Genomic DNA, 14,806 nt, shown 5'->3' with positions numbered 1-14,806 from the left:
ATCATCAGGATCATAAACCAGAAGATCTTATTAGATTGTCTGTTGTCTGTCATCTGGTTTCCATTAGCTGAAATCTGTTGTTGCTACCTACTCTTAAACTACCTGGAGGATTGCCATGAAATTTTACACACACATTCATTCAGTAGACTAGTTGATCCTAAATGAATTGTTGTCTCTTGGATATCCAGTATGAAATATTGTTATGCTACTTTCTCAGAATAGATGGTAATATCAACATGGCATTTTCAATAAAAGACTTGTGATGTTTGGTTGGTCCTAAATGAAAATGGGCCAATCCTATGTCCAGTATGGCTACTCCTCATAAACAGATGGTCATGTCAACAAGGTATTTTCACTAAAAGACTTTTCATGATGTTGGTCCAAAATGAAAATGGAGCTGATCTTATGTTCAGCATGGTCACCACAGGGACATCTTGAAAAATCTTGCTATGTCTTCTCCTGAATGAATGTTCATATAAATATTGGGTTTTCACTGAAAGACTTATTATTATGTCTAAATGAAAATGGTAACAATCTGATGTCCAATATATCACTAAAGTGGTCTTCATGTAAACCTTGTTGTAGTTGTTTATCGAGAATGATAAGTAATATTGCCATGGGATTTTCACCAAAAGACTTCTTAAGATGTGTAGCTAGTCTAAAATGAAAACGGTATTGATCTGACGTCCAGTGTGGCCACAATAGTGGCCATCTTAGAAATTTTGTTATCAGTTCTTATGATGTCTAATTTGTCTAATTTGTCCTAACAGTGCCAGACATTTAATATACCTACCACAGTGGGCATCTTGAAAATCTAATTATCACTTGTGAATTATTGGTCATGTCCGCATGGGGTTTTCACTGAAAGACTTCTTATGATGTTTAGTTGGTCATGAATAAAAATGGTGCCAATCTGACTTTTAATAGACAGCTACAGTGACCATCTCGAAAATCGTGTTATCACTACTTCTGATAGATGACTGGTTATATCGACATTATGCTTTCACCAAAAGTTTTCTTATGATGTTTGATTGGTACTAAATAGAAATGGTGCCAGTCTGATAATGAATATGGCCACCATGACATCCATCATGAAAATCTTGTTTTAGTTGTTTCTCCAGAATGGAAAGCCATATCAGTATGGGGTTTCCACATGAATACTTCTTATCATGCTTTGTTGGGCCTAAATGAAAATGGTTCCAAGGTGATATCAATTAAGTCCACCACAGCAGTTAATTTGAAAATTATTTTATTACAGAAGAATATCAAAGGCTGTGTCAGCAATCCACAGTTAAAAGGAAAACAAAAATTCTTTAATTACAAGAAATTTTCTGCCAGTAGAGCATCTGTCCTTTCAAGGGACACTTATTTGCACATATTATCAATCATTACTTAAAAATTATAATGATGCTATGATTTCCACTCCTTTTAACTTATGTCCCCATACATATATTGTATGTGCATCTTAGGAATAAGCTGTGTACACCAAAACTTGAATAAGTGACCTGTTTTGTGTGGTTTATTGAACACTGCTTAAGATGCTGATTTGTGCCACAAAATGTTATTGTAAACTCCAATTATGTTTTTTGTCTTTTTCCAGGGTATTTTACTGGTGTATGACATCACAAATAAGTGGTCCTTTGATGGCATCGATAGGTGGATCAAGGAGATAGATGAGGTAATTAACTCATTTCTCTGGAGAAATTTTTACCTTCCCATTTTAACTGACATTTTTCAAGAAGACATTTCTATTTGTAACTTTCAAGGATTAAATATAATCAGTTTCCAATTTGGAAAGGAGGTGTATACAGTATGCTGATGTTGCTATAAAAAAACAACAACTGGTTAACCAGTTTAGCTAAAGGTCCTGGGTCAGTCGACCCAAGTTTCAGTAAAGAAATGTTATGTCGACTTGAAGATAATTTTTTATATGAATCTGTAAAACTTAAATTTTGAACCTTTTAAAACTTTTAAAAATTTTAACTTATAAAACTCTGAGGTCAGAAAAATATTAAGAAAGTTGATTTTATTTTCCAGCTTGAATTCAAACTTTTGGTATTTTTTCAAAATCTGAAATATAAAAAATTGAACATTTATTGCAAAATCTGGTATATGTGTTTTATCATTTTAGAAGCAGTTTTTATAAATGATGCAACAAGTGTTTGGGGCACTGAGGAAAATAATTTTGGTGTAAACTGTTTTGTTCTTATAAACCTCTTTTCCACACCTCTTCCCTTGTCCACCATTTCAGCTACACGACAACACAATGATATAGACATGAATGTTTTTAGTGCGTCTCAAAAGTTAATTTTACCTTGAATTTGTTTTGGTTTATCAACTTTGTTTTATTCAGCAGTTTTTAGCTTTAACATAATTCTTGATAATGTTATAGGGATGACTGGTCATGGACAAAGCACCTGTCATTGGAGCATCTACAGCACTGAGATAGGGATTTGGCAGAGTAAAAAAGAAACCCCTCCAGACTGCAGTTTCATCCTGTGGGGGACTGGGAATTGGTTACAGATGCCAGATTAGGGAAGAGGATTCAGTTGGCATCCCACCTCCATATTATCTCTCTATATCAATACAGGATGTTGGGCCTTCCGCCACAGGGAAGCGATTGGCCCTTTCCCTACATGCACTCATGGTCGTCTGGTCCTCGTCTGTTTGGTATTGAGGTCATAGCTGTGGGTTGTGGACCTACATTGTCTTGCAAAAGCTACAGGTAGATGGAGAGTCACCCTCATCCACTGCTAAGAACATTCTGTTAAATTTGTAGGAGGAGTTTCTGGCTCAAGTTCTTCTTCCCTCCACGTTTTTCCCCCGCAACAGAGATGATCATGTAGTCCTTCCTCCCAGGAGAGAGGGGGATGAAGATGCCCTTTCTGTCCTCATCGATATGGATGAGTATGATACAGAACAGCCTCATGCGGTAACACCTTCTGGTTCCCAACCCTCTCTCACCTGTTGGTTAAGACGAAGAGGAGGAAGAGAGCTGGTCTTCAGTGATGCAGTAAATGAGGTTTATCACTCTTGCTCAGTGATCTGTGTCCCAAATGTTTAGATCCTGGTAACTCAAATTTCTTTACGGTTTGGAAAAACTTTCTGGGTCAAACTCTTGACCAGATCTCTTGTTGCTTCCTCACTCCATTATGATTAAGGAGTTCTTACCAGTACTTTGTTAAACAATGTAGGGGGTGGTCTGTTTCCCCCACCCCTGATCCTGCATTGCAACCCTTGGTAGCTGCTTCTAGCTATAAGGTCCATCTCCTGGTTTGGTCCACTAAACTGCCTGCCATGGATGCTGAAGCTGCTTAAGTTGTCATTTCTGTGGGGACCTGGATTTGCCTTCCAGTGAAAACTCCTGAATCTTTAGAGCAAAAGACTAGGTCTCTAGTAAACATTGCCTTATATGCTCACCTCTTTGTAGAAGTCTCATTTAGCCTGCTAAAAAAAGAGTCACTTGCCAGTGGTTCTTCATTGTTTGTTGGAAGCAGTGGCTAAAACTTAGGCAGGTGTTGTCCTTGTTCATGGTCTTGTCGTTGTTGTTGTTGTGGGGTTTAACGCCATTTTGCAGCACATGATAGGCTATACATGGCGGCCAGTATTAATGGTGGAGGAAGAACCAGAGAAAACCCCGGAAAGAACCACCGACCCACGAGAAGCTGCTGGCAAGCTTTCTCACATACCCACATTGGCTGAATCTTAGACTCGAACCGCCGCAGACAGAGGTGAGATGGCAGTGATCCGTAACGAAGAGCGCTTTAGACCACTCGGCCACTCGGGGCCCCTCATGGTCTTGTCACTGGAGCTTATCCACCACTGCAAGGATGTTGCTCAGGACACATCCAAGGTTTTACTAGAGCATAGTTAAAACCATCTTAAAGATGTCTGCTGGCTTTGGTCTCAGGATCCTCCTTATTAAGGTTCCCAATTTTCTTCCACCAGTTAAATCTGATGCACTTAAAGAAAGATTTTCATTATCTTCTTCCGGAGTGTTGCTTTTGAAATGGTGTGAAGCAACCAGTCTTTGGCCTTTTACTCCTGGATTTTCTTGGTTCATAATAAAGTTGTAAAGTTTTGTCTAGTTATTGAATTTTCCTTCCTAAACAGATTTCTGCTGGAGGGACCATTCACGATGGAGACCACAGCCTCAGTCAGGAATGCCATAAGACCTGGTAATTGCAGCCTTTGTTAATTTTCAGGATGCATGCCTTCACATCCTTACCTTTTCTGTTCACAGGAGGTACCTCTGGTTTTACTTGGATGAGGAGGTCTTCCACTTTCAAGCTCCACCTGACCTGACTGACCGCCACACCCAGAATTGTTGCATCACATTTAAGGCCACTAGGCATCCCCAATCCTCCAATATTTAGACAGTTTGATCCACAATAACTGCTGGCCCATAACTTCTGCCAAACTTAGAGAAAATAGGAGCTCATTCCTTCTCAAGATTTAGTATGTGAGGGATGAATTTCATCACAGGATTATTATGTGTCCCTTGGGACAGAGTAGACAAGATCCTGTCCCTATTGGAGGCACTGAGAGTAAAAGCCACTTCAGTTCATTGTTTTCACTCTCTCTCTGGGAACCTTGAACTCCACAATTGCCCAGTTCCATCATGGCAGACCAAATTTGCATCCTCTCCAGTTTCTCTTTTTGTTGGCATGGAAACCACACAGGGACCCCTCAAATGCTGATTTCTCTAGGTTGGATATTACAGCATCTGATTTGGTGGACAAATTAGGACTGGTTTCATGCTGGAGTCCCCATGCACCCACACACCCTAATCCCACTCCTGTCTGTTCACAGATGCATCAGATTCAGGGTGGGGCACTCATCTAGAGCTAGAAGGACTGATTCTAAAAGGGTTCATGGTCCCTGAAAGAATGCACCCTCCACGTCAACAATTTGGAAAGAAGGGCAGCATTGTTAGCCCTTCAGACTTGTGTCCAAAATATAAGAAGTCACTGTGTGATGTTTTTTCTAACAACACATCAATGGTTGCATACCTTAAAAGACGAGGCATGCATATTCTCTTAATATCAAGGTTTGGAGCCTCCTTGCTGGGAAACTTTAGAAGGAATTATCTGAGTTCGCCACATTCCAAGTAGAAAGAACATTTTAGATGACTGTCTATCAAGGAAAGGGAAGATAGTTCTCATGGAATGGTTGCTGCATTATTCCTTAGCAGAGTCCCTGTTCCAACTTTGAAGGACTCCTTTAGTGGAATTATGTGCCACTAAACTGAAAAACAAAAAAAAAACACCTTTTTGTTTTCCCCCATTCCCCAACCAGAGGCCTGGGCTTCCTGAAGTGTGATCATCTTTTCAGTTACACGTTCCCACATTTCAGGATGATCCCACAGATTCTTCACAAAGCCCAGCACTCCACTGTTCAGTTCATTTTGATATCTTCTCTGATCATTTCAATCTACTGGTGGACCATCCAAGACCTTACCTCAGAGGAGGGACCTCCTGTCACAGCACAAGGGCCCTCTCCTTCACAACAAGCCAGATTCTCCACCTCAGTGCCTGACTTGCCTCAAGCAGTCTCTCCTCAAATAAATGTTTTCAGAGTTTCCAAGTGCATCATTCAGTCCAGGAGAAGATTGATGTCTAAGGTGTATGATGCGAGCAGGAGAATATTTTATGAACATGTCAGTCCTAGCTGCCCCGCTCTGAGTGAAGTGGCTGATTTTCTGTTCTTCCTTTTCAAAGAGAAACAATGCTTGTTTCTTCTATTAAGGGCTGTAAAGCAGCCATTTCCAGTATTAAATTTTTTATAGGCCCAGCCATCAGGTCAGATTCTCACTGAACAGACCTAATCAGTATTTCAGGCTGCAAAGACCAGAGTCTCGTTCTCTATTTCCTAAATGGAATCCTTCTTGTGTCTTAATAAACACCCCTATGAACCTTTTGGTGAAGCTTTCTTCAAGAATCCTACCCACAAGATGGTTTTCTTGCTTGCCTTAGTGTCTGCACGATGAATGGGTGTGCTTCAAATCTTATTAATATGAGTTAGTTTCTCCACTTTGCCAACCGAAAAACCCCAGCTTCCATCAGATTCCCAGTCTTGGCCATATATGTGGTGATCAAGATAGACATTTATATCCGGTTACGGATTTACATTTTTATTTGGCTGCCTATTAAAGGAGATAGTTAGGGAGTATCTTTACCTCCCCAATAGCTCATTAACCCCTGGAGATTTATTTCATTTTCACTTGAAATGTGAGTATGAACCACATTTTGGGGCTACTTCTGTATACATCCAGATAAATCTGCTTCCTCTAGATTTCCGTTTAGCCTGATGCCTAGTTAGAAACGTCATTTTTCATTGGCTATTTCGCTCACACATATGCAAAAGGGTAAAATTTATTGTACCCATCATTTTCTTATCCTGGCCAATTTTTTTTATTCCAAATGCCCAACTTATCCTACTTTTTGCAAAGTTTTGCCTGTTTTTGTGCAGTTCAGACCAGTCTGCCTTAGATCTGAGGCCAGAAATAGAAAATCTGGACACAAATTTCAGTTCTGACAATGGACAAAGTTGTGGCGTAAAATAATTGGGTCTCAAAAGTATGGTTTTTCCTCTGTATTTTGTAATGCAAGTAGAAAGTCCAGAATAATTGGTATCATTGTTGAGCTACATTTATCTTATTAACAACCTTGACACTACAGAGTTCGAAAGTAGGGTACTACCTCCTGATGCACAAGTGTTGTGCCAGGGGTTAATGAGTTAAAGGCTGAACTGATATATTAGTTTCCACAATTTCTAAGTGGATTGCAATTAATGATCAAGAAAGCTTACTAGTTCCATACCGATAGGAACCAGTCTTTCATGAAAATTAAAGTCCATGAGGTTCAATCTGTTGCTGCCTCATGAGTCTATCAAATTCAGTCTTTGGAGGATGCAATGAAAGTTGTGTTTTGGTGCTCTCACTCTACTTTCTCCTCCTTTTTACCTTAACTCGTTAGCCACCAAAGAGTAGGCATTTTCTCACTTGGCCCAGTTATCATTGCTCAGAAAGTGACCCATACATATTCCACCCTGCAGTAGTCTCCTTCTGTTTAATGAGGGTGACATACATGCCAACCATTAAGCTTTTGGCATAATAATTATCCTTTTCCCACCAAATTACACTTTATGCATAACTGTATTCAGATTATGCGTTTTCAATATATCCCCCTCCAAAAAAATTAAGTTTTTTCTCATTTTTGTTAACATCTCACAAATCCCACAGACCGTATTCTAGAAAAGACAGCTTCAGTGTAACTACCACATAAGAGTACGCTTGTCCGAAGACTTGCATGCACTTTCCTAAAAGTATAATGTTCTATTTATAGCAGTTGCCCTACTTCAAGAAACATGCTGGTTTCTACTTTGAACTTTTGACCTCAGTTTCAATTTATAGCAGCTGTATGGCTTAGTGAGGAGAGAACAGACTGGTTTTCTAACTTTTAATCTTTGCTCGCAGATTCTTTGTTCTAATTCAACAGAACCAGTCTGTAGGTATTTGGCACTAAAAGTCAAGTCAGATTTATTTTAGTCGATGCGTGTTAGAGCAAAAATATTTTTCAGATAATTTCACAGATGGATTAGGAAAAGATGATAAACCAATTCAGAGATGAATACATGAATTACACAATACAGCATTCCATTCTAGTGATCTTCATGCACCTTGTATGGCTGCGTGGAAAGGATTTTAATATTGGTCATGGTGGTAAAACAAGAAACCTTGAATTAGCTCGTTTACTAACTCCAGTACTGAGGTAACTTCTTTTTATACAGCAGAACTAAATTGTGGACATTTTTATAAATGCAGATGCGTTATCTACCAAGTTCTTAATAAAACATGGACAACCTCTAGTGGTAGAAGACTACATTGGTCCTTTGTTCAGACGGATGTTTCCTGATTCCAAAATTGCAAAAACTATGCATGTGCAAGAACAAAATCATCTAATATTATTAGGTGTTTCGCATAAGATACTTCACTTAAAATTGCAGAAGCCATGAAAATTGGGCTTTTTAGTATTGCAACAGACAGGAGTAGTGATTGTGACAAAAAGTTGCACCCAGTCTGTGTAAGAGACATTGACAATGAAAAGGGCAAAGTCAGAGTGCTCTTCTTTCATTACCAGAATTAACAGTAGATTCCACTGGAGAATTTTTTAATTTATTTGCTTGATAATACTTTGAATAAACTTAAGTTGGCATAATTGTATTGGGTTTTAAGCTGATACTGCATCAGTGATGACTGGAATTCATAAAGGTGTTGCATTCGATATTTTGAAAAATGTCTCCATCATTGTACATATCAGGTTGTCTCTGTCATATGATGCACCATGTTGCAGGAAAAGCTGCTGATAAATTAGAAGAATTCCTGAAGTATCCAGTTGGTGCTCCACTCTACCTGACAATGTACTTAGTACAGATAGGGTTGATTTTTTCATCTTATTTCCCAGCTTAAAAGACCCAATAGCTGTAAGATATAAATTTCCTCTTTTTTGTCAGGTTATGAAAGGAATATTGGTATTTTAAAATTCCAGAGGGATAAATAAATCATTTTGTACAATATGCTCATTGAATTTTGATCATGTTATATGTGGATTACTCTTTTTGTCAACTTGGATTACACTTTTTCCTCTCCAGGGGTTGGCATGTATGAGGTGAGTATTCCTTGCATTTGTTTTTATTTGCCAATTTTGGGATCATCAGCCTCCAGCCAGACTGACAAATTCAGCTATGCAGTAGCAACATGCATGGTATTACTAATATTAAAAAGTGGGGAGTAAAACAAATTTTGATGTCACCTTTTGCTGAATCCAGATTTCCTCCTCCCACACTGCACTGATGTCCCACTAAGTTAGGTTGCTCCCTAAAAACAAACAAAGGGGCAATATGCATGGACAGGAATGTGCAGGGTATCACATGGGGCCATCCACTGTTTTGGATTCCTCTGATTCACACTAATGGGAGGATGAATTCTTGTCTTATGGTCGAGGTATTTTCCACATTGAAAAGTACCTTCTGTGCAGTAGAACAGGTAAGTACTATATTTTTTTCCCCCAAACACGCTGTTTTCCACCAGAATATTTGAATGATAAATGAATTGTATGGATTGGAAATTATGCAGATTATACTAATATTTGGGGTCGGTCACTGATAGATTCAGGTACTTATTAGGGCATTATTGTAGATATGGCTCAGTAGTCACAACCGTTATTTAATCTGACCAGAAATTTTCTAACTGATGCATATTTTGTATATGTACTTGAGATTTTGACCTTCATGCATTGTTTATTATAAAATATCAAATTTACATTAACTCATTACTTGCGTTTTTGGGAACAATTTATTTAGTTATTTATTTATTTGAGAATTACATACCTGCTATAACATGATTTTTTTACTCCCAAATCCCCCTACATAGGTTGTGTTTCGAAAAAAGAAAAAGGAAAGAGACCTTTCTGGACTGCTGTAATTTATACTGGTAACCTGTATAAACAGTTAACCCTGCTTAGTGCTTTTGTATAGTATTCTTGGGGCAGTTCATATAATTGTTTATCAGAGAGGTAATTAAATCTTAAGGCAATTACGGTTTAACAGATTACTTAATTGTCTCACAGTAGGTAGTGAGAAGTCATGTTAAGTCATATTAAAACTGATGTGGGAAAGCCTATTTGGGTTATTTGCATAGGTAGTGTATACTAAGTGGAACATCCCCATTCTTTTGAAGTTAGGTAAATCAAAGCGATGCATGGAAGAGAACAAAAGGTATTATATATAATTGCCTTAAATGAGAATGTGTAAGCCATCTTTATTATGGTGTTCATGATCAGTGGTGACATTCCTTTTAAGTTGGATTTTATATTCCCTATATAAAATGCAAAACATGATCATTCAGATTAGTGTCAAAATCTAATTCAGTCTTTAAGACAAAATATAGAGATAAAGCTTCAATTCAGGAAAGTATTAGCCATCTGCAAAGCAAGCAAAGCCCAGATAAATTAAATTTTAGAACTCCTGGTTGATGGAGTTGGACTTTATGAAGTGCAACAGTAAGAAGGAGCATTTTACTCTGTAGCCATAATTGAAACACCATAACAAGATTAGTCATTCTGGAGCATACATCAACACCACCCAGGATTGGGAAAAATGGATGAATGCAGAGTTTAAACCAAAATGTAATAACCTGTTTAAACATTCAAACTAATGTGACTATCACACATTTGACACTCCTCACAGCAAAGCAGATGCAAAACGATCATTTTCAGTGCTGAGAAAAATTCAAAACCTGCAGGTCAAATTTGAATGACAGTACCATATAGACTCTGGTGAGCCCCCACCCCACCGCCTGTCCCCCTCGCCTCCAAGTAAATGGTCAGCCCCCAAGTCTACTATTTTCTATTTTGAAAGTATTAAATGCTTCAGAGAGAACATATATTTTATTTTATTTTATTTAAACTCCAATATCATGTTATTTCTATGGGTATATACGAGTCAGTAATTTTTTCCAATTGTTTAATACTGCTTGTATTGGTCACATGCATAGACCCATCATTGGTCTTCAAAACACACAATTTGAGTCTCAGAAGCCCCGACTCGCAGACATGCAGTTACCTTGGATTTAAAAACATAATTCTTACATTTTTCTATCCATGGAATTTTGAGAATTTTAGTGCTGTAATGTTAGGTAAATTAAAAAGTATGAACCTCGAAATTATTCAGAAAGGGCAGTTTCTAAAAACTCTGCTAAAAGAATTATATTTCACATGGAGCATTCATATTTTTAAAGTTTTTTTAAAATATTTAAACTATAGTAAAGCATAAGGTTTTTCTAATAATATCTTCAGCCTGCAGTTCTGGATCGGCCATGTTTGTTGATTGAGTCACATAGGGAGGGAAAAACTTTCTAGGGTAGTTAATGATGTAAAGCTGAGCAGGATTATTCAGTTGGATAAAACCAGGGTTCACTCTGGTCAGATTCATTAAGTCAAATTTATAATTACAAGTCCTTTTTTAATGATTGCAGCTACATACCTTTTTTGGTTCAGATACAGGCCCCATTTTGTTGAAAAACATGTTAGAGTTGGGCTAAAAAATGTGAAAACCTCTGTTCTTAAGGAAATGCAAACATAGGAATACTTGCAAGAATGGTATAAAATATTTATGAAATTCTCTAGCATACATTTGTTACATGTTTAGGCTCTCATAAATAGTAACAAGAAAAAAAAGCGAAGACATCAAGCTTTGTAAAATTTAACAAATAATTTATTTCCCTAGAAAATGAGGAAAAGAACTTAAGATTTTAAGAATCATGTCCAAAAATAATCCAAGTATTAAAAATTAGAAGTCCTAGTAATAAAATGTTCTAATGAATTTGAGTTTGAGTCCCGATAAAAATCCAAAATGATGTAACTGTAGCTAGTATATTATTGACATGTCAACAGTTCTTTGTTGATCCACAGACAACAATATTCTGGTGTTTGAATTCCAAATAAAATGTCAATATATGTCTTTGTCCAAGAATTTTGTATTAGCACTTAAGTATTCCCAGTGGAAAAGAATTAATCTCTTAGAATCCAAATAATTTGAAGAAAATTAAAATTTAACTCCAACTGGTCACAACAGAAAAAACACCACCTTGATGTTGAAGTGTTTGAAAGCCCAACTGACTAAATTCTATATAGAAAAAGGTTATACACTAATTTAAGATGCAAAACAGATCCACATGTGAGGGTCATGTGATCACTTTCCATAACCAGATAGAAGCTTTACATCATGTACTCCCAGTACAGCCTAGATTTTACTTTAATAATCACACATTAAGAATGAATAAAATAAAATAAAAAAAAGAAGTTGTTTACTTCAGCTCTCACTAATTCTTTATCAATTTCAGGTGCTAGGTCAGCATTAAGATACAAAGTTCTAATATTAGGTGTTTACGAATAAGTCAGGTCAGACTAATTTCAGGAAAATGTCAAATTCCAGTAAACAAAATGACATTGCTATAACATGTAATGGAATTTTAAAAAATATAAACTAACAAACAATTAAATTAAATCAGATATAAATTAAATCAAATACACATAACACATTGACTAGAAAAATGGGAACCAAATTGTTTGCCTCATTTTATAAAATATTTTGTTTTATTATTTTATAATTTTATTAATTATCATGTAAAAGTGGGAAACTTTGAAGGAAATTATGAAACTATTTGCTTGATTTTTAATAATTCTTAAAAAAAATTATTTCAACATTAATAATCACATTGCCATACTAATTACAGCATGCTCCTGGGGTGCCCAAGATCCTTGTTGGAAATCGATTACACCTGGCATACAAACGACAGGTGAGTGAGATGGATGCTGAGGCCTATGCCCTGAAAAATGACATGGCTTTCTTCGAGGTTAGCCCACTGTGTGACTTCAATGTGACAGAATCCTTTGCTGAACTGTCACGTGTAGCACTAAAGAGAAATGGGATGCGAGACCGGGGACATAATAAAGGTAGATATTAAAGAAACATTTAGTTAATCTATTCTTGATTTCTTTGCATTATCATGGTTAGCCTGGTACCCACAGAATATTATTATTACTGTTGTATTGTTCAGGATATTTTGTGCTGAATATTTAAGTGCAGTTCATATATTCTTTGTTTATATCAAAATGCTGGAATTTGCTCTTTATCTCAGTGCTAAAATAACTCCAGAATACATTTGAAGTCCACTTCAGGAACTACTTCCTCAGAGTGAACTTAGCTTGAAGGAGTATTGGAGAGCAGTTAGTAGCCTTAAAAACCCAGCCACAGGGAAACTGAAGTTTGAACTTGTACATTTCCTTTTTTCATTTAATTGACAATTCATTGACTAATATTAATTTTATTATTTTTGCAATATTTTCCATCAGAATCTGAAAAGAATACTTATTATATCCAGAAAAAAATCAGCTAATCAGCTGTATTAGAAGGCAATATACTGATCAAATTTTTTTTAATCTACTGGTTTGATGTCTAGGAGGGACCTCTGAAAATTTCAGAAGGGGATGCTGTCCTGGCTAGACACAAACAGCATTAAAAAAGGCGGGGAGGCCTGTTAAATAATTTGATACTCATTTCATAACCGCATTGCGAACAATTTTCAATTAAATGATGTTACTAATGAAGTTGTTCACTTTTCTGTATGAATTACCTATTTTTTTCAAGCTGACTGACCTTTGAAGGATATTTATACTTCAGGAGTTTTCAAGACACATGAAAATAATCAGTAATATGTAACTGCTTTTTGCATGTGAATCTGGATCTATTATTAATTCACAATGTTACAAGGAGGGCCCTGAGTGGCCGAGTGGTCTAAAGCATTCTCCGTTATGGATCACTGCCATCTCACCTCTGTCTGCATGGGTTCGAGTCTCAGATTCAGCCAATGTGGGTATGTGAGAAAGCTTGCCAGAAGCTTCTCGTGGGTCGGTGGTTCTTTCCAGGGGTTTTCCCGGGTTCTTCCTCCACCATTAATACTGGCCGCCATGTATAGCCTATTGTGTGCTGAAAAATGGCGTTAAACCCTAAAACAACAACAACAACAATGATACAAGAACTATAGTCATTTTATTTGTGAAGCAACAGCCGTCAAAGTTGAAACTTAATTTTTTTTAAAATTAATATTATTCTACTGCAACCCATGCAAGTAATAGTGAAATTTCTGCTCAGCCTTGAGCAAACTCTGAGTAGCAGTTCAGATAATTGGGAATGTACGTATACTACATATTCTGGAACTCACTTCTCAGCTATGAACTATATCTTTGATTCAGCTTTTCATTCATGGAATAATCCTTTGCTTTTGATTCTCTTGCTAGCATTGATCACATTTGCAAATTAATAATATAAACCATCAATTAATTTTAAATTCTTTAATTATGTTACCTACACAGTAATATTTATACCAGCTTCATCTTATCAATCGAAATGAGTTGACCTGACACACTCATGACAACCAGCTTTTACGTGTTTGGGATTTGTGTGTGCCTTTTAACTCTTGAGAGTGGGGGGGGGGACTTTTCCACTCATTTTATTTGAATTTATACAAAAGATGTTATTAACATAATAATACAAAGCAGGTTTACTTTTAATTGATTGTAACAATACAGAAAACACTCCCATAAATCAGAGATCCAAATACAGTCAGCATTTAATTAGATTCTGAGAAATGCTTGCAAAGATGGCAGTAATGGTAGATTGACATTTGTCACATTTGAATACAAGAGGACATTTGCATCTATGATGATTACACTGAAACCAAATTCAATGATAGAACTAAAACATGAATATCTCTTACAAAACTTATTTAAATGGCTTTTTTTTCCCTTAAAGTGTTGGTACCAGTAGGCATTACTGACATTTTCATAGATCAGAATACCATTGAATATTGTTACTGACAGTGTACAGAAAATGTTTTTATATAGAAAACTTAAGCAAATATATAATTTATTATTAAATGGTGCAAAATTCATTGTGTGGAATCAGATTTCTGGGCACTAACTGCCATTTTTTACAATAAAATGAGCAACATATCATAGTTTATTATACTATTTTTGATCATTATTTTCTTCCTCTTTAGCAAATGGACGCCAATTCTTTTTTTATTTTCTAGAAGAAAAAGGATGCAATTTACACATGACGCCATGTTATAAGCAAGTTTGTTGAGTTATTGAGGGAGAAGTGTTCTGATAACACCTATCTGAAGAAATGGTACTCTTTCAGTCCAACAGTTTGTCACTTGAATTGACTGACACTGGCCTTGGGA

At 36.6% G+C, this 14,806-nt stretch overlaps 1 protein-coding gene across 1 annotated transcript in view; it reads left to right on the top strand.

The window, feature by feature from the left end:
- The window catches only part of LOC149805831 (ras-related protein Rab-40C-like), a 41,263-nt gene that overhangs the window by 17,919 nt on the left and 8,538 nt on the right, over positions 1-14,806 (top strand). Inside the window, exons 4-5 of the mRNA XM_089950545.1 lie at positions 1,601-1,678; positions 12,296-12,515. Of these exons, the coding sequence (XP_089806671.1) occupies positions 1,601-1,678; positions 12,296-12,515 (298 nt within the window). The remainder of the gene's footprint in view (positions 1-1,600; positions 1,679-12,295; positions 12,516-14,806) is intronic.

Source organism: Sinohyriopsis cumingii, chromosome 2 (genome assembly GCF_028554795.1).
Source record: "Sinohyriopsis cumingii isolate HCF-2022 chromosome 2, ASM2855479v2, whole genome shotgun sequence".
Classification (NCBI taxonomy): Eukaryota; Metazoa; Mollusca; class Bivalvia; order Unionida; family Unionidae; genus Sinohyriopsis; species Sinohyriopsis cumingii.
This window is presented reverse-complemented; position numbering and strand designations above follow the sequence as displayed.